Genomic DNA, 27,646 nt, shown 5'->3' on the forward strand with positions numbered 1-27,646 from the left:
ATGTGCAGAATGACGTTAAAGCTTACTAGAGTCACCCATTGGGAAGCTGCCATCCAGGCTGAAACTTCCACCTTGCCTTTTGGCAAATCCCAAGACTGGTTCATTACTTCCTTTTGAGAATGTAGAAACAGAACGGAACAGCAAAAACAACAGACATTGGGTCATTATCCCATTTCTCTTATTCTACACTATGTCCTGATAACTCAAAAGGAAACAGACAAAACATATTACACATAAAAATTTGAGAATGCACCTTCATGGTGTCCTCAAAAGGGGGAACTGCAAGAGGAGATGGCCTCCTTAAGACTGAAACAAACAGCAAAAAGGGAAAAAAGACTGAGAGGAGGACAGAAATGAGAAACACACACACACACACACACACACAGAAGCCTAAAATCTCACTGCAAAAGCAGAGGCAGTAAAGAACAGAACTGGTACTGTGGAAAATAATATCCATACCATGAAAGACAAACAGGAAACACTCTACCAGAAGCAATTTAAAGGACAGATATAAAAATAAAGACAGGAAAGGTGACATATAAGGACTATAGGGGACAGAGATCCAAATCAAGCACATAGATATTTCACAGGATGAAATTCAATAGGAAGGAATACAATTAATAAAAATAATAAGGGTAAATAAACATATGTGGATCAAAACCAGCTTCCAGGAGCAAAAGTACACTGAGTTCTATGCAAAATAACTGAAAACAGATCCCACCTGTGCCCAAAAAAGTAACTTCTAATTTTTTTCAAAATTCATTTAACTAACCAGGCAGAAAATCAGGTTAACTACAAAGTAATATCAAACTAGACCCAAAGCTCTCTTTCACAATATTAAACACCACAAGCCAATGAACCATCCACAAAATTTGGTGAGGAAAGGGTGGTGATAAAGTAACTGTATTCCCCAATTATTGTTCACAAAAAAAGGCAAAAGAAAAATTTTAAGCTAGACAAGAACTCATAAATTATGACAAATACATAATATTCACAAAAAAGTAAAGTATATATTCCAGGTAATTGAAAGATAAATCAAAAATAGAGAACTCAAAAATATAGTAAGTGCAAAAAACAATGAATTTAGTATAACCAATTTAATGCTAAACACAAAAGGTATCCCTGAAAAACAATGTATTGTTTTTAATACCTTCAAATTTGAATTTAACATTTAATCTTTTATAAAATAAGTATATAACATTAAGTTGAGATCAGATAACATAACATATATATATCCAAGCTATAATGTCAGATTGAATTAAACACTGGAAAGAGCAGGAGAAGCATGGGATCAAGGTAGGGATATAAGGTTTCACTCTTTGTTATGGAACAGGGACATTAAAGGCTCCCATTTTCCTATTAATTTGCATCATTTGAGAACTACAAGCTTAAATATATATTTAAATTGCATTTTTGAAAAAATTCTATATAGAAAAACAAAAGAAACACTAAGGAAGATAGGACTTTAAAAAAGAGAGACAATCAAACATATCGTAAGTTTAAGTAATCAATAAAACCAAATGATTTAAACTCTCCCTCTGAAAGAAAACCCTCAGACTGGGTTCAAAAATAAAATCTTATTCACAATATATACTTTTATCAAATCCTAAAACTAATCAAGTCCTAAAACCTAAAACTAATACACTGTCAAATATGTCTCATTTAAAAACAAACAAAAAACAAAATCATACCATGTATATGCTTTCTTACAGCAAAAATACACCTAGACAAAGTCTAGAAATTAAAAGAAAATCAAAAATATCAAGCAAGCACAAAGAAACACTCTTAAAAAAACAAAAATAATTTCTTCATGATAATAAGCACTGAGTAATGTATAGAATTGTTCAATCACTATTTGGACAATTGAAACATATGTTAACTATTATAATGGAATTCAAATGAAAAATGTAATTTAAAATAATAATAATAATAATTTACAAGAAAAGCCATTATTGGGACAGAGTGTTTCTGTATTCATAAAAACTATAATCTACTATGAAGTTGTAGCCCTTAAAACTTTTGTATTACAAGTAATAAAATTAGACATATAACACACATGAATGACAGAAACGCAAATCATACCAGGAGACTAGGAAGCTATTTTTGTCTGGTCATTCTTCCAGATGAAATTTAGAATCATTTTGTAAAATCCTAAAACAAATTCTTGCTTGATATTTTTATTGGAATCCCATGTTAACGTATGAAGAATAGACACCTTTACACTACTAAGTGTTCCTATCTAGGAACATAGAATATCTTTGCATTTACTCAAGTCTTCAGTATATCCGTTGTTAAGATTTAAATTTTCCTTCAAATAAGTCCTACAGAGATCTTGTTAAGTTTATTCCTAGATATTTTATAATTTTTGTTATCACTGTAAAGGTATCATTTTTCAAATACATTTTCTAATGGGTTATTTTGGTTCACTAATAAGAATGCTATTGGTTTGGGTATACTTATTTTATATCCAGCCATACTGCTAAATTATTATTGCTCTATTTTTTTTCAACTGATTCTCCTAAGTTTAAGTTATCATCTGTAAATAATGAAAACATCACTGTCATCTAATACTGATAATTGTTGTTTCTTCAGTCTTGTCTTATTTCAATGGCTAAAAGTTCCAGAATAGTATATATTATTATTGGTCCTTACCTTAACCCTCACACCTTTGTATAATACCTGTTTAAAAGGAATATACTAGACAGTCCCTGACTTATCATGATTTGACTTACGATTTTTCTACTTTAAGATGGTGTAAAAGCAATATGTATTCAGTAGAAACCATATTTAAAATTTGTATTTTGATCTCTTCCTGGGCTATCAATACACAATACAAAGCTCTCTCATGATGCTGGGCAGGGGCAGCAAGCGGTAGCTCCCACACAATCATGAGGGTAAACAACCAATATACTTACAAATTTTCCGTACCTATACAACCAGTCTGTTTTTCATTTTCAGTATAGTATTCAATCAATTACATGAGATACTCAATACTTTATTATAAAATGGGCTTTGCATTAGATGATTTTGTCCAACTATAAGCTAACATAAGTGTTCAGAGCATGGTTAAGGTGGGCTAGGCTAAACTATGATGTTCGGCCCTGTATTTTTGATGTAGCCTATTTCTAACTCACAATGAGTTTATTGGGACATAACTGCATCGTAAGTCGAGAAAGATCTGTGTGTCACTTAAGATGTTTACAAGTGCAAATAAAAGATTACACAACATCAGTGGCTTAAACAATGAGGAAATTGTTAGCTAATATAATACGAAATCTGGAGTCAGGACAGTTCTAGGTTGATTAATTCAGCTACTCAACAACAATGTAGGAATCTAAGTCAGTTTTTCTGTGGTTCTCCAGGCTTTCCCTTCATGAATGTGAGATGGCTCCAGCAATTCTAAGTATCATGGTCTTCTATACAATATCTAAGGCCAGAAGAGGAAAAGTCTCATTTTTAAAAACTCACTTGTAAAAGTGAGGATATCCTTCCCACAAACCCCGCTGACTCCTTCATCCGCCCAGTTGTGTCTCATGACTTACCTAAACTCATCAACAAAAGGAATGGAATCCAATCCTTAATCTAGTCCACCTCCTCCATGCTGGGGCCAAGGATGTAGGGGGCAGGGGTCCACTTCCTCTGAGAATGTGGGAGGGGTAAACATCAATGCAAATTCAGAGCACTGACATCAAGAAAGGAGATGGGAACGGCTGATAGGTAGTTAACCAACAGTATCACCACACAGAGAATCTCTGGTGTTTGAAGAGTAGGGATGAAGTGAGCTATTGGTTTTAGACACATTCTCTATCAAGTTAAGAAAGGATCCCTTCATTCTTAGTTTAATAAGAACAGTTGGAATGGGGCACCGGCTGGCTCAGTCAGTAGAGCATGCAACTCTTGATCTCAGGGTCATGAATTCAAGCCCCACATTGGGTGTAGAGTTTACTTTAAAAAAAAAATAGAACAGGGGTGCCTGGGTGGCTCAGTCAGTTAAGTATCAACTCTTGATTTTGGCTCAGGTTGTGATCTCAGCATTGTGAGATCAAGCCCCACGTCGGGCTCAGTGCTGGGCATGGACTGCTTAAGTTTCTCTCTCTCCCTCTCTTTCTGTCCACCCCCCACAAATAAATAAATAAAATTTTAATAAAAGAATAGTTGGGGTTTTTTTGGGGGGGAGGGTAAATCAAGAATGATAGCTAAATTTTACCAATGCCTTTTGACTGTTGAAATGATTCCAGAGTTAACATCCTTTGGCCTACTGATGTGTTGTATTGTATTAATAGATTTCCCAAGACGGAAACAAAAGTGCTTAAAGGGCATTTCTGTGTTTTCAGTTCCATACTGATTTGCAATATTTAGGCTTCCTCATACAAAGCAGGACACATACACTTATTAGTAAACAACACTTCATATATATATTTCCCCTCCCCCCAGATCCCATGTCAAAAAGACTGAAGAGGGAAAGACTAGAGTTAGGGGGTGGCAGGCAGGAGAGAAAGAGATAACAATCCAGGCATGGAATAATTCAGCTTAGTCTGGGGTAAGGACGGCAGGGCAGGAGAGATGCAAAGGCTACTCCTAAGAAGAAACTTACACGTCATCCACATCAGTATTTGGCATCACGGCACCTCCCAAAATGGAACCAGTGAAAATTGCTCTAAGGTATTTCAGCCCCCTGAAACATCCCGCTCGCCATCTTGGTCCACTCCCCCCACCTCCCTCTACCCAATACAGCTGGCCATCCAGCCCCGAGCTCCTACCAAACATCTGTTTTTATGTCTGTCTCTACCACTACCTTCGGAGCTCCTTGAAGGCAACGCTGGTGCTGAACGTGTTGAAAATTATATCATGCATTTGCAATATGGCAAGCGCTGTCCTAAGTACTTTACATAAAAGATGTTTAATTCCTGCAATAACCCCACTCGTCTTACTATTATCTCCATTTTACAGGCATGGAAAGAACCTAAAGAATTTACATAACTTGGGGCGCCTGGGTGGCTCAGTCGTTAAGCGTCTGCCTTCGGCTCAGGTCCTGATCCCAGGGTCCCAGGATCGAGTCCCACGTCGGGCTCCCTGCTCGGCGGGAAGCCTGCTTCTCCCTCTCCCACTCCCCCTGCTTGTGTTCCCTCTCTCGCTGTGTCTCTCTCTGTCAAATAAATAAATAAAATCTTTTAAAAATAAAATAAAATAAACAAAAAATAAAGAATTTACATAACTTGCCCCAAGTTGCAAAGCTTTTAAGCTGTAGCGCCAGAGCCCAAATGCAGAAACTGACCCCTAAGGTAACCTGTAAGCCACTTTGCTTCCTGTAACTCTGAAAACAAATGAGATAAGCCACAAGCTCACAACGGGTCTCAATTATGTCATGATCACCTCCCATATAGGTTACTCTCTGCGGAACTGCCAAAAATGTTCTGGCTGACTTCACTGCCAAGGTGTCATCTGGAGAATCCTAACCAGATGCCAGAGGCCATCATCATTCATTTTCACTCCCTGATTTTAGGACACCCGAGAACAGGTGGAAGATTTGAACATTTCGGCACAAATCTACATCGGAATAGGCAGCGTGTCCACCTCGCCACCCTCCTCCCTGTCCTCATCCAGAGCCCTCGGCACATTTCCCCCTGAGGATCACTTACTTGGCCAGCTCGCCAAGAATCTCAACACACCTCAAGAAAGAACGAAATCAAGTGTGACTGTATCCCTGCCCGTTCCCCTCTCCTTTTATTACCGCCCCAAAGCCTAAGAAAGCTTGGAATCTATTAATTCTATGTTTATAGCAGGAATTTCTATTCGTTATTACCTGGGAAAGGAAGAGTCAATTTAATACCCTTGATTTCAAAGATTCTATCCAAGCCAGAGCCCACTACAGTCATATAAGCTAATTACTGAAAAGTGCAACAGTCTGCATTTGTAAAAGAAAAAGGTATCCAAGCTTAGCAGGCTCTACAGAGTAGAGAACATAAGACATGATGATGGCCTTTGTCACTGAATTGCGTTTTCAGAGCTGATGGAAAAAGCTCCCCCTTCACCTTGCTCTGTTCCCAGAATGCCAGTTAACTGCCATGGGCCTTATCCCCCTATAGCTATAAGAAAGGAACCACAAGAACCAGTGAGCACTCACTAAAGCTAATCAATATTTAGAAGCTGAAAATAAAGCAAAGAAATAGACAAGTGTCCGCACAGGCAGAGGAAAGGGGCTTTTTCCTTGTGCCCCCAAGACTCAGTTCTAGGCTAATTCCGGTGGCTGTTTCTGAGATGCTCTGGGATTTACAGCTGCACGAGATACTCAAGCACACCTTAATCTCTGAGGAATAGCTGAGAACAGCCCAGCACATGCAGAACTCTTTCCCACAGCAGTCAGGGAGGCGAGAGGGAGTCTGCGGCCAAGGTCGGCCTCATCATTCCCAACTTCTATTAGGTAACTGAAATCCATGTATCATCTGCTGCCACACCAAGAGGCGATCCTTCAACTTCATCTGATGCCTCTGGAGAAGGGAGAGAGGATCTTTCTTTATATACACCTCACAAAAATAAGCTTAGAAGGTTCCAGCTGACTTCATTTGACAGATACGAGTGCCTACAATGTGCCATAAAGGACAGGTGCTGAGGAAATCCAGGGGATTGATAAGGAGCCCTTTGGCTAGCTAGCCATCTGCACCATGATGTAACGTAACATCCTTTACCCTGCCTTCCTGCTAGTCACTGGGGAAGCTGCCCCACAGGCAGTGCCTTTTAGAGTCCACGGAACAAAAGTGCAAATACACTGCTGTATGTTTGCAGTGACTTGTCAACAATAAAAATTCACCCGTGTCTCAATTTACTGAGCCTGGGTTTATAAGGAGGTTTACAGTCTGCTCTGTTAATAAACCACTTTACATCTGAGGGGAGCTAGAAAAGCAATAATTAAAGGCCATTTTGCCATCTCAGAGCCCCTTTCTGCTTCTTGCCATTAAAGTTCGTAGGACCCTGGAAGATTTCTAATCATGCCAACATGAAGTCCCACAGTTGCCCGGGACATGGGTTTTTCAATTTCTCAGGAGTCACTACACTTTGATTTCCCAATATCACAGTCCCTCCTCTTAAAGGCTGAAAACACACTAAATTGATAGCCAATCTGCCATCCATTTAGTGCACAGTGGGGCTGCAAGATCCAAACAAGGTAGCTCCAGGAATGTACCTCACTCTGAATTATGTGTTAGGCATTCTATAAAACTCAGATGTAAACCAGACACTATTCTTGTCCTTAAGAAGTTTATAATTTAAAGACACTACTGATTCTATGGGTAAATAATTCTAGAGGAAGACACAGCTGCAGGTGACACTAAGTATGAACAAAATAAGGCAGGAGAACAAAGTAGAGATTAATGTTAATAAGGTAGAGGGGTGTCTTACTATGGATGATGGATCAGGGCCACAAAAGGAAGAGTGGGTGAATTTAACAAGACCTGTCCAACCACCACTCACTCATGGTGGGATCAGCATTCTGACCTGAGCAGGGTACAGACCTAAAGATCAGGGTCAACCCCAGCCTCATACCAGCCACAGAAGGTCAATTTCTGATCAAATTTTCAGATTCCCAAGTCCCTCCAAAATCAGGAACACACTGCCCTGGAGAGCAGTCGCTCCACCACTTAAAAGGTATTACTGCTATATATTGAGAAAACAGGAAGTCGCAAGAGCACAATGCTCACATTTCATACTTTTCAAATCAGGCCAGCCTGGGTTCAAAGCCAGGCTCCATCATTTCCCACAAGTCACTTAACCTAAGCCTCAGTTTGCACATCTGTAAAATTAGAATAATAGTACAGATCACAGGGGAGCCTGAGTGGCTCAGTCGGTTAAGCGTCTGCCTTCGGCATGGGTCATGATCCTGGTGTCCTGAGATCGAGCCCCGCATCGGGCTCTCTGCTCAGCAGGGAGGCTGCTTTTCCCTCTCCCTCTGCCCCTCCCCCTGCTATTCTCTCTCTCTCTCAAATAAACAAAATCTTAAAAAAAAATAGTACATATCACAAAATTTGACTGTGTTATTAAGACCAGACTTTTAAAATAAGTAGCCCACTGCTTCACACATGGCAAGTGGTCACAGAGGATATTAACTATTAATATTGGCATTATTATTATTATTAAATAAATTATATTCCAGAACAGTGTCAGGTGCATCTATGTGTCGGTATGACCTGAGACTCGGCATCTGACCACATCGTGTTTTGGGAACTATAAGGCTGAGGACCAGATCTCTGCCCTAACCAAGGGCAGCATGAACCAGCAGCCTGTGCCGCCTGCCTTCCAGCCCCTCCCTCAGCACCTGGCACAAGCAGACCCCAAAAAGGAAACATGGATTCAGTCTCCACTGGTTTCAGGAACGTTACAGCCTGTCCCACAGCTGCTCAGAGGGAAGGTCATACTCTCCCAGCCTCCCAACCTCACTGGGGCACACAGGACAAAACTCCTCCTTACAGTTTTCCATTGCACAATTTGACAGGTCTATAGCTTTCCTCTGCCTCTTTCTTTTATAATATCCAAGACCATGTGAGCCTGGAGGATGACCTCAGCGACCACTGGCTCTGAGCCCCCACCCAATTCTGTTACTTCTGCTAAGTTCCCAAGCCCTATCCCCTCCCCACATTTCCCGAAGCATGCCCTTGTGGCTAGAGTGACTCTTGCAATATCCAGCAACTTGTCCCTCCATAAGCAATGACCCTTTCCGTCCTCAGCTGTCACCCCCAGAGCTCAGCTCTTCTGCTCCCACCAAGCTGGAGAACTCCTTTTGTCAAGTGACCATAGCTCCATTTGGCATCTCGTCTTCCTCAAATCTCTCTGCAGATACCCAGTGAAATTACAGGGTTGGTGGAGCAAAGGTGGGGCTTGGGGTTCCCCAAGCACCCATAGGAACAGCACGCTCTTTTGCATTTTGTAGCCAGACTGTACCTTGTGTTCGCCAGGGCAAGGCATCCAGGGCCCCGGCGGTGCGCCTAGCTCGCAGAAGGTGTTTCAGAGAGGAACAGGAGGCTGCAGCCTGCGAGGTGGATGGCAGCAGTGACAGAGTTTCTTAAAATGCAGAACACATACATCCGAATTATGTGTGGGTCACAGAGTTGCAGATTTGTGGGCCCCAGGCTGGATCACTGAACTACAATTTGCAAACTGAATAGATTCCCTCTAGGTGAATCGTATGCAATCTTATGAACTAAGCCAGAGCAGCGAACTTCAACCTTGTAGTGCCCTGACCCTGTAAGAAATACGTTCTACACTGTAACTTAGTACACACGCATATACGATATATGCACAGTAATCGTTTTCTACTCTATCTTAATTAATTGTTTTTAAAGCCAACTGCAACCCATTAAACTCACTCCCACAACTCGTTACACTTTGAAAGACTCTGGAGAGGGAGGAGGGTGGTGATTGCTGGTATTGTAAAAAAGGAGGGAATGGTTAGGCCATCAAAGGCATTGCTAAATTAAGGAGTTCAGCCTTATGCTGTAAGTCATGAGAAGTCATTCATTTCATTAATAAATAAAGGCAGATCGGGCACCTGGGTGGCTCAGTTGGTTAAGCGACTGCCTTCGGCTCGGGTCATGATCCTGGAGTCCCTGGATCGAGTCCCTGGATGGAGTCCCGCATCGGGCTCCCTGCTCGGCGGGGAGTCTGCTTCTCCCTCTGACCCTCCTCCCTCTCATGCTCTCTGTCTCTCTCTCTGTCTCAAATAAATAAATAAAATCTTTAAATAAATAAATAAATAAAGGCAGATCAACAAAACACAGGTCCCGCCCTGTGGAAGTTATAGTCTCTTCTGGGGGCGGGGGTCGTGGTAGGGGAGAAGACAAATAAATTGTCTGTGAACAATAGGGATTGGAGAAGACTTCTAGGCAGGGGGAACAGCATATGGAACAGCAGAAGGGTGAGCAGAAACACTGAGAGAATGGAAAGCAGTTCAGTAAGGAATGGTTTCAGACTGGAATAGCTATTCTAGTCCTTTCTCTGGGAAGGAAATTACTATGATTACGTTTATAAAACAGGAGACATCCTTCAGAATACGAGATGACATGAAGGTAAGTACAGGCAGAAGACTGGACCAGACTTCCCATCTCTCAAGGTCTTGAAGAGATGGTCTTCCTAGAAATAACAGAGCAGCCTGACTCATGGTGTACAGCTGTGAAGCAATGTCTCAGACACTTGATATTTTAACAGGTGTATTGAGGAATAATTTACATACCATAAAATTCACTCATGTCATCACCACCATCCAATTGTGGAACATATTCCATCACCTCAAAAAGATCCCACATGCCTACGTGCAATCACTCTCTGTTTTCATTACCAGCCCTAGCCAACCACTAATCCACTTTCTATCTCTACAGATTTGCCTTTTTGGACATTTCATATAAATAGAATCATACAGCATGTGATCTTTTGCGCTGGCTTCTTTCATTTAGCATAGCATCCGCATTGTAGCATGCACCAGCACTTCATTCTTCCTTACTGTGGGATGGTATCCCATTGTACTCCACCTTATTTTATTTACCTCTTCATCAGTGGATAGACACTTGAGTTGTCTCCGGTTTTGGCTATGATGAACATTCAGGTTACAAGTTTTTGCCTGGACATATGTTTGCATGTCTCTTGGGGAGATATTCAGAAGTGAAATTGCTGAGTCATAGAGTAAACTTATATTTAACTTTTTGAGAAACAGCCGAAGTGTTTTCCAAAGTGGCTTAACCATTTTATAATCCCACCAGCAAAGTATGAGAGTTCCAGGGTATCCACATTCTCAGGGATATTTTAAAATCAGATTTACATTTATGATGGCATGAAGCATAGTCTGAATATAGTTTTAACTAGCCGTTCTGGGAACCATGAAGTTCACATGGCCTCGTAATTTATTCACATTCCAAATTTCACTGAAAGTTAGATAAGAAATGATCAGAGATGTTCATTTGAACCATGCTTGAAATCATTTAGCATTAACATGCAATATCAAACAAATGATCACAGAAAATTTGACCAAAATATTTGTAGAAGCGGAGTTATCAAGGAACCAAGCATGGCAAATGAGAATGGGCCTTGCACACTAAACAGAGTCTCCGCAGGGACAAAATCCTAATTATGAATCCCGCAAACAAGCAGCAACTTACAGAAGGCAGGAACCCAGAAAGAAGGTCAGGGAACTATTGCTTTAAATCTGATGCAACTTGCCTTGAATCAGGTGATAAGCTATGAAGCAGAGACCCTGCTTTCAGAAAAGAAAAGAAACAGACCTGGCCTCAAGGGGATAAAGGATACTCACAGTAATGTCCCTGCTGCTTTGTAAACCCCAAATACCTTTTACAAACATACTCACAAATTAAAGGAGGGAGTGGGCATGCAGAGAACCAGCAAGAGCCTTGGTTCAGAGACCAGAGGGACACCAAGCTCTCAAACCCCTGCCATTTACATTTTTCCAATCTAGAAAACAAACCCGCTATCTGGGGCTGGGATCTCTGCGCCTCTCACATTTTACTCTAAGTATCATAGATGGTTCACTGAATGTGTATAATCCCCTCTCTTCACACACGGGCTTCCTCCTTGGGAGGGACCCTTTTTGTTCCTAGGGATGAAGACCTATGAGGACCTATGCTAATTACCCGCTAGCACTCTTTCTGGGGCCATCAGTTAAGTGGGAGATTTAGGTACCCAGCTGGTCGGGTTCCAAGAGATTTCCCCTGCTAATTTTCAGTCACTCAAGGAAAACAAAGGAGTAAGATTGAGTTACTATGATTTTAAAGAAACAGTGTTCCTCCTCCCCTTCTCTCTCCAGCTCCCCTCCCCGCCCCTCCCCCATCAAAATGTGTAAACTTCTGTATTTCACACTTTTACATCCGTTCTTCTCCCAAAACAAAAGCTGTTTATATTCAAGAAATTATGACTACAATCAATACCAGTGCGAGTTACGTCTTTAAAATACTCACCGAGAGAACATACATATTATTCCGACCAAAGTGTGTGCAATGCTCTTTCCCTGAGTAGCATCCGGGTATTAAGCCCCAGGGGGGCTCGGTAGGGATTTTGTTTATTCCCATGAAAAGAAAACCCTGTTCTCTCTGGTGCTAGAGCTACCGGTTTAAAAAAAAGAAAACAGAGGTGTGCCCTTTTAGGAATAGCAAACACTTGGCTTTGACCTTATCACCTTATCAACCATACCTGAGTAGGACACCAGCACCAGAACCATCCGAGCTCAGTCTGTGGCCTCTAAAAGAGTCAGTCTTATGAGTTCAACTGGAAAACGGCAGCACTCCAAAACTCAGAGGGCCCTCTCACCCGTGCAGACGGCTGCAGAGGAACCATGTCAAATTCAGAGTGTCCTGGGCCTAAACTACCACCACCAAAGGAAACAAAGCTTTGCAAACCTGGTCCCGGGAAGAATTCTTTGAATGACATAGTCACTGGAGAGTAACCCCATCTAGAGAGTCGCGAACATTCCTGAGTAAAATGCTTGCACAGTTCGATGATACTTTAGTTATTAAGACCTCTTCTGAGAAAGTTGGATCTGTCCCCCCAGCTGCAATATTACAAAAAACTGTATCCTCTTTAACTAGGTATTTCTTATATCCAGGCTAATGATGATTACCTCACATCTCTTTTCCCTTTAAAATAGGCCTTCTTGGAGGGGGGTCTTTGAATTCAATTTTTTAAAAGCATCTTCCCAGCAGTAAGTATGGAATAAAATCTTGGTACATACTCATTATCGAGCTGTATACAAAGTTACCTTAACAACTCCAAATAAAAAACCGCCCAATATAAGCAGTGTGTGTATCTAAAACCTACAGATTAAAATAACAACACGGGACATCTTGGTAGCTAGGTAAAAGATGTTTATAGATTGTTGTTACAAGAAAAGTCAGATCCTTCAGCCTGCTGCCTAGATTCCAAAAGTCCATTTCATTTTTTGTTTCACAAAATACACAACTCAAAGATTTCTTGGCTTCAAACAAAAGTAGAGCTGAAAGTGCTGTGAATACGGATTCCTTTTTCAGCTTCTAGGCAAATACCAGCATCTCCTGGGCTTCAAACTGAATCCCTACAGGTCCATAGGGAAAAACAGGAAATTAGCACTAAAAAGATGCATCTTCCTGGTCATGGGGGTGGGGTTTCTGCCCCCTGAATTAAACTTGCTAATAAAAAAAAAAAAAGGCAACACAAAAAACAGTCCAGGATTATCAGCTGAAAGTGTCGACTTTTGCAGTTCAAGTATCCCCTTTCTTACAAACAACTCAAATGCATATATTAGTGTGAAATTTTAAATTCCATATTCCTTAAAGTATGCGCCTTCCACAAATCGAAGCCATACGCCTTGTGAAAAAGTTCCAGTTACCTTATATAAATAAATCACTATTTTCTACTCTGCAACATTTTCAGGCATACTCAAATTTCTGTGGATATGCTGTGTTTTCCGAAACAACCTGTATTTAGTAAGTCATTCTTACAATTATTTCTTTAACACATGCTTCTCCCCATTCATTAGGCACCAAGATCCATGAGGACAGCGTTCCCGGGTGTCTTCTTCACCAGATCCTCAGTATCTAGCACAATGCTAGCCACACAGTAGATGCTCCATTAATATTTGTTGAATGAATGAATGAACCAGCATGAAAGAAACGAGAAAAAAAGAAAGCTATATTTTAAAAATTTAGGCCAGTGATTCCAAACCTCAGAAGTACACCAAAATTACCTGGAGGGCTTCCTAATGCACAGGTTACTGGATCCCATCGCCAGTTTCTGATTCAGTAGGTCAGAGAAGCAGGACCTAAGAGGTGAGTGTGAAGGTACTGCTCCAGGGATCTCGCTTTGAGAATTACTGTCTAGGCAGTTAACCTGTCAACCAGCTCTTAGAAAAATCACAATGCACAGGATAACATTTACTAAAAATCTACCAACTGCAGACTTCTCCACTTCCTACTGAGTAAGCCACGCAGGTCCTTGCTCCAAGCTCTATCGAAATTGCCAACACAGGACATACGTGCAAGGGGACGGTACACAGACACATGTCCAAAACAGCAAGAAGTCATTAGTACAGTTGAACTAAAGATGTTTCATTTCTCCAGTGCATTTCTTTATGATGTATCCTACTGTGCGGTTTAATCTATTTTTCTCAGATGGAAATTACTAAATTGCAATGCATAGCCGTTCTTTCTTGCACAACCCCACTTCATTTCACTTACTAATGGGAGTTTCATCTGAGGCCAGGACATGAAATGCAGCGAGGAGGCCCATTTTAAAGCTTACTGATGTTGTTTATATTTTAGTGTCTGTAAGGACCCGGGCAATGATCAACACTCAGTCCTTAATGATCAGAAAGTCAGCAGAGGCATTAATAAGGTACAGATTTAATCGAAACCTGTCACCAGGTTTAACAAAAGGATCCACAAAACCAATCTAACAGAATCCCAAGCTCTAACTCTGATCATTGCATAGGTTTTTAAAGAATAGCTAGCATTAACTTTCAAATGTATATGTTTCTCATGACCCTGTTCTGAATTTAAGTGCATTTATACCCAGATTATAACCAGAGAGGGTATTTAATTAGATAATCTTTACAAGTACTTTGAAGATATTAAGTGCTCTATAAATGCTAAATATTATTATTATTATTTAAATATAGTTTGCAATTACTGCTTACAACCCATTCCACCCACCACATTGCTATAATTTGATTACAGGCAGCTAAAAAAAATTAAAAAACAAAAAAAAACCTAGAAGTAGAAATGATGAAACAATGTCCATGTGAAGTTCTGGATTTCTACCCTAGGCATAAATAATTTATAAGCATTTTAAATGGAGGGTTAAGGTATAAAATCTAATAAAGCAAGGCAGTTGGTCTCTGGTCTCCACAAAACTGACAACCCCAAAGGTGTGTCAATTTTAATAGTTTCTTACCTATAAACCTGGTGGAAAACAGCTTGTGTTCCAAAATGCAAGGCCCTTTACCTTTCTGGCTACCAGCTGCCTCTTCCATTTTCTCCACTGTAGTCTTAAAATATCCATAATCATCTCAAAGAAGGTACAACTTGAGATTTTTGACTTTAATAATTATCTGACAGATAAAGGCTTGAGCATGGCCCCTGCTATAACATATCTTCTGGCTCCTCTTGCTAGCTTCTGCAACAATCGCACATTCGGTGGTCTCCAGTTCTTAAAAAATGGAAACCTTTGAGCCTGACTCCACATGTCTTCCAAACACACCTGTCGAGTGATTTTCCAAAGAGAATGACAGACTGAAGGTAAACATGCCTGATACCCAGTGTACAAGGAAATCCCTGCTAATCCCCAAACGGTTCACATTTTATGCTTTTACATTTTTAAGGCAAGAAAAAGAACAATTAACATATTCTAAACTGACCGTGGTTATTTAAAAAACAAAATCACAAGGAAATAACACTTAAACACCATAAGCTCATCAAAGAGAGCTTGTTCCCCAAAGAAAGGCTTCTGGGAAATCTGTGAACTTTAGGGAGATAATACATCAGATAATTCTGACGTCCTGACAAGGTCTACTGGGCAAATAATGGCCATGTGGGTCACTATTGGCAGTGACTTTGGGGCAGGTCAGTTGTAAGTACAGCCATTTCGTAGCTCTATGACTTTTGGTAAATCAATTGATTTTTCTAAGCCTCATGTGTTCACCTATAAGTCGTAGACACCTACCTCACAGGAAATTTAGAGGAAATCTAACAGTATCAAGAGCCTTAGAGTCATTTACAGGCTTTTATCATAAACTGCACTTTTAAGAAGTTATTCTAAGGACACAGAGATGTACACAAAGACTATGTATGTTTATTGACCCACTATTTGTAAGACTTGAGAAGTTGGAAATAAGCAAAAGCTTCACCAGTAGGAATTGGTTAAATATAATATGATTCATCCCCACGATAAAATGCTAAGCAGTCATTAAAAACATGTGACTAGAAATTTGAACCCTGACTGAATACTTGAAGAAATTTTAAATTACATACTAATTACGAAGCCTGATAATAGTATTGTGGTTATGTATTTTTAAGAGTGTTTATCTTTTAGAGCTGCATACTGGAATATTTACAAATGAAATGATATGATGCTTGAAAATAATATGGGGGAGGAAGCGGATGGAGGTGTGGATAAAACAAGACTGGGCATGAATGGATCATTGTTAAGTTGGGGGCTCATTCTACTATTTCTGTCTATTTTACATACCAGTTTTATTCAGATTAAATTCACACTCTATAAAATTCACCCTTTTGAAGTGAACAAGTGATTTTTAGTATGTTCAGAGCTGAGCAACCATCACCACTGCCTAATTTTAAGAAATTAGCAGTCATTTTCCACTTCTCTTCAAGCTCTAGAAACCACTAATCCCCGTTTCATCTCTATAGATTTGCCTATTTGGGGCATTTCATATAAATGGAATCCTATAACATGTGGCCTTCTGTGTGCAGCTTCTTTCACCTAGGATAATGTTCATCCATATTATAGCATGTATCAGCACTTCCTTTTATTGATGAATAATATTCCATGGTATGGATATACTACATTCCATTTGTCCACTCATCAATTGGTGGACATTGGGTTGTTTCCACTTTTTGGCTAGGATGAACAATAATGCTACGAACATTTGTGGACAAGTTTTTGTTTGGATATATGTTTTCAGTTCTCTTGGGTATATACCTAGGAGTGGAATTGCTGGGTCACATGGTAACTCTATTATTTAACATTTTGAGGAACTGCCAACGTATTTTACAAAGTGGCTGTACCACTTGACATTCCCACCAGGAATGTATGAGCATTCCAATATTCCTTCCACTTTCACCTAAGTTTAAAATTCCCCACGACAAAGAATTTTTTTTAAATTATGTTATAGAAAAACATTAACAGCATGCAAAAAGGGTGACTATTACGTTTAAAAAACAGGTTGCAGGGGGACCTGGCTGACTCAGTCATTAGAGTATGGGACTTTTGATCTTGAGGTCATGAGTTCGAGCCCCACGCTGGATGTAGAATTTACTTTATAAATAAATAAATAAACAAACAAAAGCAGCAAACAACTGAAAACACATTTTTGAAAAAACAGGTTGCAGATAATATATACAATATGATAATAATTTTTAAAGCTATCTAGTTACCAGGGCACCTGGGTGGTGCAGTCTGTTGGGTGTCCAAATCTTGGGCTCAGCTTAGGTTGTCATCTAAGGGTTGTGAGATCGAGCCCCGCCTCGGCTCCATACTCAGCGCAGAGTTGGCTTGAGGCTCTCTCTTCCTCTCCCTCTCTCCCTACCCCCCACCCCACACGCATACACTCTCCCTCTCTCTCTCTCAAATAAATAAATAAATCTTTAGGGGGAAAAAAAAAAGCTATCTAGTTAGCTATGCAGAGAAAAAACCTTCTAAGCCATATACCAAAAGGAGTCCTGCAGTCCCAAAGGTCATCCCGGTGGTGAGTCCTAAGAGAATCAAATATATGCACTGCCTTCATGAAGTTTACTGCCTAGTAGTGAATATAATCCAGGACAGAAAGTTCTTTTTTTTTTTTTTAAGATTTTTATTTATTTATTTATTTGAGAGAGAGAGAGTGAGAGAGACAGTGGGAGGAGGGGAAGAGGGAGAAGCAGACTCCCTGCGAGCAGGGAGCCCGATGCGGGACTCGATCCCAAGACTCCAGGATCATGACCTGAGCCGAAGGCAGTCGCTTAACCACCTGAGCCACCCAGGTGCCCCCCGGGATAGAAAGTTCTGAGTGTGAGGTCAGTTCTGAAAGGGCGTACAAATGGGATGGATAACTACTACCCGAGGGAAATCAGGGACAATTTTGTGGGAAAGGTGGCATCTGAATGCTTAGTGTTAGGCAAGGAGGCACAGATAAGGGCCCCCCACCCCAAAGAGCATCCATGGGGAGAAGGAAGTTGTTCTCTGTGGCAGGAGTAAAGGATCGGTGGTCAGAACTGCAGCGCATGGCGGGAGGCGCGGCTGAGTCATAGCCCAAGAGTTCAGCCTTGGGTCTGCAGACGGCGAGGAGTCAGGGAAGGCCGTGAATAAGAAACCCCGAGACTGAAAATGTGCTGCTGAAGAGCAGTGTGGCTGCACGGGCCAGTATAGAGTCAGAGGAGTCAAGTCTTGTCACAGCGGCTGCCCAGGGGACCGTCACTGCGGTGCCTGTAGGGAGGAATGGAGCAAAAGGCCTCATGCCAGAGACAGCAAGGAAGGCCGTATAAGACTGGGGTGAAATAAAACGTGTTTTGAGAATTTCCAGGCACCCCTAGAGACAACTGGAGAGGAGCCTGGGCGTGTAAAAAGCAGAGAGCGAATCATCTTTCTCTAGAGGGAAATAAGCTTCCAACCAGAATGAAAGAAATTACAAGCGGAATTCATCCAACATTTTCTATTTAAGTCCTCCCTCTCTCTCCTCTAGGAACCTTATATTTATATGAGCAGAATAACATTTCATTCAAAAAATATCACCCAGATTTTCTTGGAATTCTCAGCACACTGCTAGTTCAGGCCCTGTTCTCAGACAGCTACTTCCCCCACAGATATGGAAGAACCAATTTGACATAAAAGCATTTTTCAGACACAAGTTATCCCAAATTCCCTCAGAAACACAGACTCAGAGACTGGGGGTGCTCAGCTGGGCATGGCAGCCATGATCCAATCACAGTAGCTCAAAGCCGGGTGGATGTTAGAACCATACCCCTAAAGGAAGGAAAGGCATAGAGCGAGAAGGGCATGGAAGACTAATACCAGGGCAGAGACACAGAAACACAGAAAGAAGACTCAAAATTACAAGCTTTCAAAGAGCCTTACAGGTAAGGCAGCGGGCGGTGTGATATTTTCGTGAAGGAAAAATGCTGGGTATTCGTTCATCAACAAAATATTCTATGACCTGGGGCGCCTGGGTGGCTCAGTCATTAAGCATCTGCCTTCGGCTCAGGTCATGATCCCAGAGTCCTGGGATCAAGCCCCGCATCGGGCTCCCTGCTCTGCAGGAGGCTTGCTTCTCCCTCTCCCACTCCCCCTGCTTGTGTTCCCTCTCCTGCTGTGTCTCTCTCTGTCAAATAAATAAATAAAATCTTAAAAAAATATATATTCTATGACCTCCTAAGTAGACAATTATGCAAACAGCAAACCATGACTTATATTCCCTTTTGTACTAAGATTACTGCAGTTAATAATGGATACTGAAAATGATTATGCATATTTCTCTGATATTCTGATAATTACCACTGCACACTATTTTATTATGAGGCAATGTCATGGCAAAGAAAACACCTGTTTAATATCTCTAGAAAACTACAAATGTATCTAATTAAAAAACTGCTCTGCTATCATCATTTTAAGATATTGTCATCTTATCAATTCCTGCAACTTTACTAAATTCTCATTTAAGGCCAAATTTAATTAAGCTCTCTGGGGTAAAGAATAAATAATGTTTCAAGATTTCTTTAACCCCCCCTGAGACCTCTGACCAGAAGGTTTTAAATGCAGGACTAGTATTGTATCACTTCAGGTGCCCACACTCCTCCCTAATACACAAACTTTGTAAAGGCATAGGCATAATAAATGTGGTTTTATTTAAATAATGGTTAATCCATAAAGAGGGGAAAAGTTTTAAAAAAAGAGAAGAAAAAAAGAAGAAAGTTTTAATGAATAATGCTGATACCTGATAGTAGCTTAGAAATACGCTAGGGGCACCTGGCTGGCTCAGTCATTACAGCGTGCGACTCTTGATCTCGGGGTTGTGAGTTTGAGCCCCATGTTGGGTGTAGAGATTACTTAAAAATAAAATCTTTAAAAAAAAAAAAAGTAATGAATGCTGACCCTGGGGCAAAGGTCAACTCAGGCCAGCAGAGAAATATACAAGGTCATGTGGACACATAAAAAGGAAAAGGTACTATTAGAAAGTTGCAGGACCTTCTGTTATCTTTTTCTCAGGATCATTTTCAATTAGGTGAAATCATTGGGATCAAATGGTAGAATCAAGATTCCCATAAAATTCTATTTAATCATGGAATAGTTTATTTGTGTAGTGCTTTACTGTTTTCTTTAGTGTTTTCTTTAGTACTTTAGTGTTTTCACAGTATTGCCATAAACACTTTGATTGTTGAAGTCAGCATATGAGGAAGGCAAGCAGTTGAGTTCATTCCCATTGTTAAATGAATTATGGCTACGTGACTTACCCGGAGTCACAGAACTACTAAGACATGGACACAGAACCCAGTGCTCGGTACACTCCATTCACCTACTCACTAATTTGTGCATTTATCCGTTTATGCAACTAACTGCAATTACAGACTCAAAGATGAGCAAGACCTAACCTCCAGCCTCATGGAGCCCATAGTTTATTAAGTAGGCAGAAAATAATCCCCACACCATTTATAACACAAGGAGGAAAAGTGTAGCAGGAAAGATGTGTGCAAGTCTTCCAGATGAGGTCAGTTCTTAAATCTAGGTCTTAAGAGACAAAGAAATAGCTGGGCCTAGAAGGCAGTGAGGGGCAGGGGGAAAAGACAAGCAGAGGTCATCTAATTCTGTTCAGATAGAAAAGTGAGTGCGAGTCCTGGCAGAAATTTAAGAGTATGAAGTCAGCAGCAGCCAAACTTGGCCTTGAACGCCTTCCTCTGTGGGCCAAACTAAGGACAGCCAAGGTGCTCAGACTCAGATAGATGCTAATCTCCAAAAAGCTTTCTGGGCTGATCTCACTTCATATGTAGTAAAGCATACTGGTGGCAAATTTCATTTCTTTTAACACTGTGATGTCTTGAAGGGAGAATGACTCAAGCCTTGAGTTTGAATGAGTAGCTTGTTTTCTGTGCCTATGTATGTATACACACATTTCATACACCCACATGGGTAGTTTATAATCATGACACTATATATGAGTATCCACATAGATTATGCAAAACATACATAGAACTCTATAAACCTCACATGCAAAGACATCTGAATAATGTGCATATCTAGACTGACCCGGTGGGACCAATTCAGATGGAGATGGGTTACTGAGAGAGGGTACTATGCAGGACAACCATCTGTCCTAGATGATTCAGACAGTCATTTGCCAGGAGAGAAAGAATTGAGGGGGGGTTGAACAAGATGAATTCCAAAGGTACCTTAATGCTCCACGGTTTTATGTATTATGAGTTTACCTGCATGAAGCAGTTTCTCTGTTCTCGATAAATACAATTCCATGACTCTGGTGAAATAATTCCTCGCTGCCGTTTTTTTGTGCTCAGGCAGAAAATGTATTATTGATTTCTGATTCAGCCACAGACAGTGTGACTTAGAGAAAAGAGCACAGATGAGAAGTCAGGAAACCTAGATTCTCTCTCCAAACCACCCTTTTTGCCTCCCTCACCCGCACCCCAGGGGAGACAGGGCTGTGTGACCTTGGACAATGACTACAACTCTCTGGGCTTCAGCTTAGTATTAAATGAAAGGAGTGGCTAAGGGTTCTCCAATTCTCTTCCAGCTCTAAATCTATGAAATTATCCCCCTCCCCCAACACTGAGTTTATCTCCAGAGCTCTAAAAATCAGGACTAATAAAAATGGATTCATTTCATCTCTTTTCTAACCAAAGAAGATCCTATTTTATCTTACTTTCTAAAACCATCCAAATCTTGCATAATTTAAATGATCAGTGCTGTCCCTGGTTGCTCTGGTTTAAATTATGCATCGTTGCTATTTGGGGAAAATTTAGACTGGGTCCAGTCTGGGATCACTGGCTGAGAACAATAAGCCCCCAAAGTGAGAAGGATAAAGGCCTCTCCAGACAGAATCTGCTTTTAATGCATTGAGCTCAGGGTTTACAAAAAGAGCATTGACTGTGTACATTAAAGAGCCACGGAAACAGCAAGGGACTGGTTAAGGCTGCAGCAAATTCTCCTAGATGCCACTGACCTTGGCTGCATTTCAGGGGTCAGGCATTCCCCAGGAGGTTCTCGGCAGGCGGGCTTTCCTGAGGGGTTAGGCACAAATGAAACCTCTCATCTAGAGAAACGCACCTCTCCTAATTTAGGAAGACAGAGAGACATTATCTGCCCTCTGGTTTGTGGAGATCACCTAGGTGGTCTGTGGACTCAACAGCCGGCCTGCACACCTCACCCCCTACAAGACTGGTCATACCCCCCAGCATCCGGGATGCATTTGTCTCCACATCTGCATTTAAGTCTTCCAGCCAGCAGTTCCCATCTCTAGAGGTGGCCTTAGCCCTCCCTCTTTACACACCTCCTGCAGGCAGAAATACAGAGGCAAAGCACTAAGCCCAGGCCACAAAGAGCGATTTCAGTGAAGCCTGCAAAGATATCTTTTCAAAATACAGGTCTCTTTTTTTTTAAAGATTTTTTTTTTTTTTAAATTTCACAGAGAGAGACACAGCGAGAGAGGGAACACAAGCAGGGGGAGTGGGAGAGGGAGAAGCAGGCTTCCTGTGGAGCAGGGAGCCCGATGCGGGGCTCGATCCCAGGACCCCGGGATCATGACAGAGCACAGGCCTCCCGTGTGTGAATCACACTCCAGGCAGGCCGGTGAGCCCTCGTGGTTGCTCACAAGCCTGCAGGCTCTGCTCCGTATGTCAGAAAACCTTCCCCAGGAAAAAGCCCACAAGGGACACCTCCAACCAAGCCCAACTTAAAAATCACATCGGAGCGCTCTCCATTAGAGGAGCAACGTTGAGATTCTAGCTCAGGAAAACCACAAGCCTTGCCCATTGTTCAGACTCCTTCCCCCTACCCACCCCACCCCCTCCTGGGCTTTGCCACTTTCCTCTACCCTGTAGTCTGGGCCATCCATCCACCTGATTAACCCACTGGCAGCAACTTACAGCGCAGAAAGTAGGGCAAATGAACACACACAGTCTGTAAAGCAGGAAACCAAAGACTTAGCCAAAGCACCCACCCTGTTACCAACCCCCACCCCCAGCTGCCCAGGGGGCAGCGGGTTCTGAATATGGCATTTCTGCATCAGGGAAATAGACAGCTTACTGTAATATCACATGAATGGGCTTTTGCTGCCCAACTATCAAAAAAGCCATTTCAAATGGCATCTATGTTCCTTCTCCATCCCTAGGCTGCCTTGCAGAAACCTCACCTCTTGGAAGGACTAAGGAGAAGAGGAGGGGAAGTTAAAAAGAGGAGGCTATGCAGGGAGAGACGATTAATGAGACTAAAGAAAAAGTACCACTTTGATGGTAAAGGTAGCTCTTTAAAATAGCAGTGGAGAATGAGGCAGTGTCAGGAGAAGTAATGAAGATTCAGGTCTATAATCCCAAGATTTAGCATTGGTCTAACAATGTATGCCTCAGGAGGGCGTGTGAACTTCCAAGCTTCACCCATCCTGCGTGTCTGTGTTGAGAGCCATCATCAATTCGGTCTCACCGACCCTCCATGCTTCAAGTATATATGTGGTTGCTTTTTTTTTTTTAATTTTATTCTTGGTTCAGGAGAGGAAGAAGCCATCCTTAAATTGGTATCCAATCCTTCTCAGACCCCCGCTGCTGCCGCCACCCCCACCCCTCACCCCCTTTTCGCCAGGCAGCATCTAATTAAAATGGCAAGAAAGCTCTGCCCCCTTCCCCGAAAGAGGTGTTGGGAGTCGGGGGTGGAGGTGGGGAGTCGTCGAGGCTACACTGGGACTCCTGGTATTCTGATCTCAAAACAACAGCAAAATGGATTCTATAGCAGTGATGTCTTAGTCAATACAATGAAAAGGCGTGTGAGGCAATTCACGTGAAGGTAAACGCAAACCAGTGGGGCTGGAGGGAAGTAGATGCTCTCTACAAAGGACTGGCCACAGACACAGGGCGAACACGAACACACACGCGCGCGCGCGCGCGCACACACACACACACACACACACACTCAACGGGAGTTCCGGTCTGCCTGGGGAAAAGCAGAGAACACATCCTTTCACCTGCTTAAGTTCAGCCATAAAACTGAAATGTCAGAGGCACCAAGTCAGAAAGCACACGCAGGGCTAAGTTAAACCATAAATAAAAGTGAGCGGCAGACTGGCATGGAAGAGAGCGCTGAGAGGGAGTCCGGGCGCGGAAGGCGGAGAGAGGGTAGAGGAGGCAGTTGCCATCTACAAGACCAGCATTGCAATAGCCTCCCCCTTGGAGCGGCAGGTTCGGCTCGTGGGGACAGTCAGGCTCACAATGTCATCTTGCAGGTAGCTGGAAAAAGTGAGTGGCCAGTGCCTTAATTCACGCTGCTGTTATCCTTTTTTGCAAAAGGGGACGGTGGGGTCTGCGCCTTGGCACGAGATGACCGTCCGGGGCGTGTGTGCACACCACACACACACACACACACACACACACACACCAGGAACATTTCATTTTAATGCTCTTACACTGGTGTAAGATGAAACTGGCATAAGCTCCACTGGTTCTCGGGGGAGCCTTGGCCACAACCGAAGGAGGACACGTACCGCACAGCCCTTGCGTGGAGGCTTAGCCAAGAGCACCTCAGCAGACCCCAAATCAAAACGAGAAGCCAGGTTCGCTCCGCGTCGCATTCGCCTCTGCCCACCAGTCCCGGCCCCAGTTCACGCACCGAGCCCATTCACCCCGACCCAAGCCACTGGAAAGAAATCAGAAAACATGTTCTGCTCACCCTCAGAGCCGAGAGATCGATTTCATCCAGGCTGCGAGCCGGGGAGTCGCTCGCCATGTCTACTTCTTCGCGGGAGAAATGGTCCAAAACCACCCTGAAGCTTCTCCCTTGGAAATTCCACCTTGGTCTATTTCACTCGCGTCCTCATGCGGGTGTCGCGCCAGAGGCCCCGGGCCCAGCCTCCCCCGCCCACTCCGGCCCCACAACACCCGATCCCGATCCTCCGCTCTTCGGTCCGCCGGGTCCGGGAGCCCAACCTGCGCGGATCTCCAAGCCCGGAGCCGCGGTGCGTGTGGGCTGCGCGCCCTGCTCAGCTAAGGGCGCTGGGGCTGCGTGGGTGTATTTAAATGGGACATGCTTCTTTGCTTGTGCGTGGATGGCGGCTGCATTGGCTGTTATAATGAGACACATCAACTCCTCCACTCTGCCGGGGGGGTGGGGGGGTGGGGGTGGAGAACCACACAGAACTGTCTATCACCGCTTCCTGGGAGGAGTAAAGAAAGGGCGGGGGGGAAGGCGGAGGAGGCGTGGTCTCCGACTGGGGAGAGGCCGCGCTTCCTGACCCGGTCCCTCTGCACCAGCCTGGATGGGGGAGGGGCGCGCACCCTTTCCGCCCAGGCTTTTGCAGGCTAATCTGGCTGGATGTGAAAAGCTGTTCCCGAACCCTGCCGCGCTTATCGTAGGGGCAAAGGGGCTTTATTTTTGTGTGTCCAGTTTGTGCACTGCAACACAATGGCTCTCAATCGCATCAGGGGGGTTTTCGGCAAGGTTCACTGCTCTAGGGCTGACAAATCCAGAGGGGGGAAAAAAAGAGCGGGCCTCCCTCCCCCATTAATTATTTGTGGGGCTGGAGTAACACGGGCTGGTGCAACCGGTGCATATAAGGACTTGTGTGCAGGGAAGGGGATCCGCCTCCAGGCGCGGAACGAATGGGGGAGAAGCGCACTCGCACCCTGCGCTCCAGCGGTTTGCTTCGGCGGCGGGGTCTGTCCGCCAGCGACCCCGGGATCCCGGAAGGCGGGTCTCGAGGGCCGGTCACTCGCCGGTCAGGGGCTGGGAAGGTTTGCCAGGCGCGGGAAGACGGAGATCTGAGTTCCCTGTTGGCACCGCCACACCCAGGACCTGCCCGTACCGCAATTCCCCCACGGAAAGGACCGAAGTGAAACGAGAAGCTTTTTCTCTGGGTGCAAGAGCTTGAATGCTTCAGGTAACTCCAAAGGCAACACCGGGTAAGGAGCACACGCCGCCTCCCGACGCTGCGTTTCCCTTTCAGGCAGCATTTCAGCCGCTGACCTACTCAGACTGATGGAGAAAGTTTGGCTGGTGGGTAAGATGTCACATACAAAATGCACGGCGTGAGAGCGGTCTCACTCCACCCGCTTTCTCATTTAAAGGCTGAACGTTTACACTGGTAAAAATGACATTCCGTAATCAAAAGTATGAAGTCACTTCCCCCAACCCCCCGTACAGCCCTTCCCCTCTGGCTTTGGCCACGCGAAATACATAGGAAGAAACGCTAAAATTGAGCCTTTCCCCAAATATAGCAATAGTTTTGAAAGCATTATCTGCACCTCTGTTAATATGAGAATTTACATCTGGCCAAGTGCAGTGGGGGCTTTTGAATCCTGTGGTGTGAATGTTAGTTTCAAAATAAGACTTTTGAATGAATGAACGGAAGTCCATGCAGTTAGTTCATCATGACTGCAGACACTGGAAGACTTTTTAAACAGCATTCGCTATGCGCTGTGTTTTTGTTGTTGTTGTTAATATTATTGTACTTATTTATATGCACTGGGGAACATGAAACTGGAAAGTTGATCCAACATCTCAATGGCCACACAGTTGTTTAGGAGCTTTTGCCCTTAAAACGTCAAACGTTTAAATGTGTTATATTCAGAACGCTCGATTTGATCTCTCATTTTCTAATGAAGTCCTACAGCTTAAGATAAGTAAGGTGCAGTAAACCACCAAGTAATGTAGAAATGACATTAAAAAAAACAAACAAACTATCATTTCCCATCATGGTACTTCCCATCATGGTCCTTATTTTTTCCTTCTGTCCCTTTTTTACCCTTAATCTAGATGACCAAGTAATGTATTGTCTCAGCATTGAAAGAAATCATTAAGATCAGGTATTTAGATCTACGAACGTAACTATTTTTAAAACTCCAAACATGAAAAATGAGATAAACATTTTTTTCATGGACAATCTTCGTTTTATACCCCAGAATTTATCTGAAACATCCTTTCTTCCCACCTTAAAAAGCTGTTTAGGCCATGATGATGCTGTGATATGGCACTAAATTCTACCCTTGGATTTAGAATTTGAAGACTATATGTTCAATACAATGATGGGTACTAAGTGGGGGAGGGCTTCGTAGAGCCTGACTGGATGAGCAGAGTCAAGTGGAGGCAGGGTGGGGGGGCAGTGATGGTTGCAGGAAATACCATATAAGGAGAGATTACAACAACCGAGGCACCTTCAGCTAGGAAGGGAAGGAGCAAACTCCAAGCTGTTTGTGCCCTAGGTGAGCTAATAGTGGTGACTGGGCTAAGAGAAGTAAAGGTCAGCTTCTCATGTCTCATTAAGGAACTTGAACATTATCCTTGAGGTCAAGTGTGTATCAAATTTCAGCCATTTCAATACAAGCTCCTCTCATTTTTTGTTATGTCTGTGTACCCCCCATCCTATTATCTACTTAATATTTTTCTTTAAATCAACACTTTTCTTTTTTTCTTATTTAATTTAAAAGGAAACAAGGGTGCCTGGGCATCTCGGGCGGTTGGGTATCTGACTCTTGATTTTGGCTCCGGTCATGATCTCAGAGTAATGAGATGAGCCCCCCAGGGGGCTCAGCGCTGGGTGTGGAGCCTGCTTACGATTCTCTCTCCCAGTCTCTCCCTCTCCCTCTGTCCCTTCACCCCCTCCCCACCCACTGGCACGGATGTGCCCCCTCTCTCAAATCAATAAATCAATAAATCACTACTATAAAGGGAAAGGTAGCAACACTTGCTACAAAATAGAAGGAAA

The 27,646-nt window shown here is 42.8% G+C and overlaps 1 protein-coding gene across 9 annotated transcripts in view; it reads right to left on the bottom strand.

Annotated features, from left to right (window-relative positions):
• The window catches only part of TNIK (TRAF2 and NCK interacting kinase), a 384,684-nt gene extending 359,564 nt beyond the window's left edge, over positions 1-25,120 (bottom strand). For all 9 annotated transcript variants that reach the window (XM_034998906.1, XM_034998896.1, XM_034998868.1 and 6 more), the window contains exon 1: positions 24,616-25,120. In XM_034998906.1, coding sequence (XP_034854797.1) covers positions 24,616-24,672 — 57 coding nt within the window. In that variant the 5' untranslated portion in view covers positions 24,673-25,120. The remainder of the gene's footprint in view (positions 1-24,615) is intronic.
• Between the last annotated feature and the right edge of the window lie 2,526 nt (positions 25,121-27,646).

Source organism: Mirounga leonina, unplaced genomic scaffold (genome assembly GCF_011800145.1).
Source record: "Mirounga leonina isolate KUSES-001 unplaced genomic scaffold, KU_Mleo_1.0 Mir_115, whole genome shotgun sequence".
Taxonomy (NCBI): domain Eukaryota; kingdom Metazoa; phylum Chordata; class Mammalia; order Carnivora; family Phocidae; genus Mirounga; species Mirounga leonina.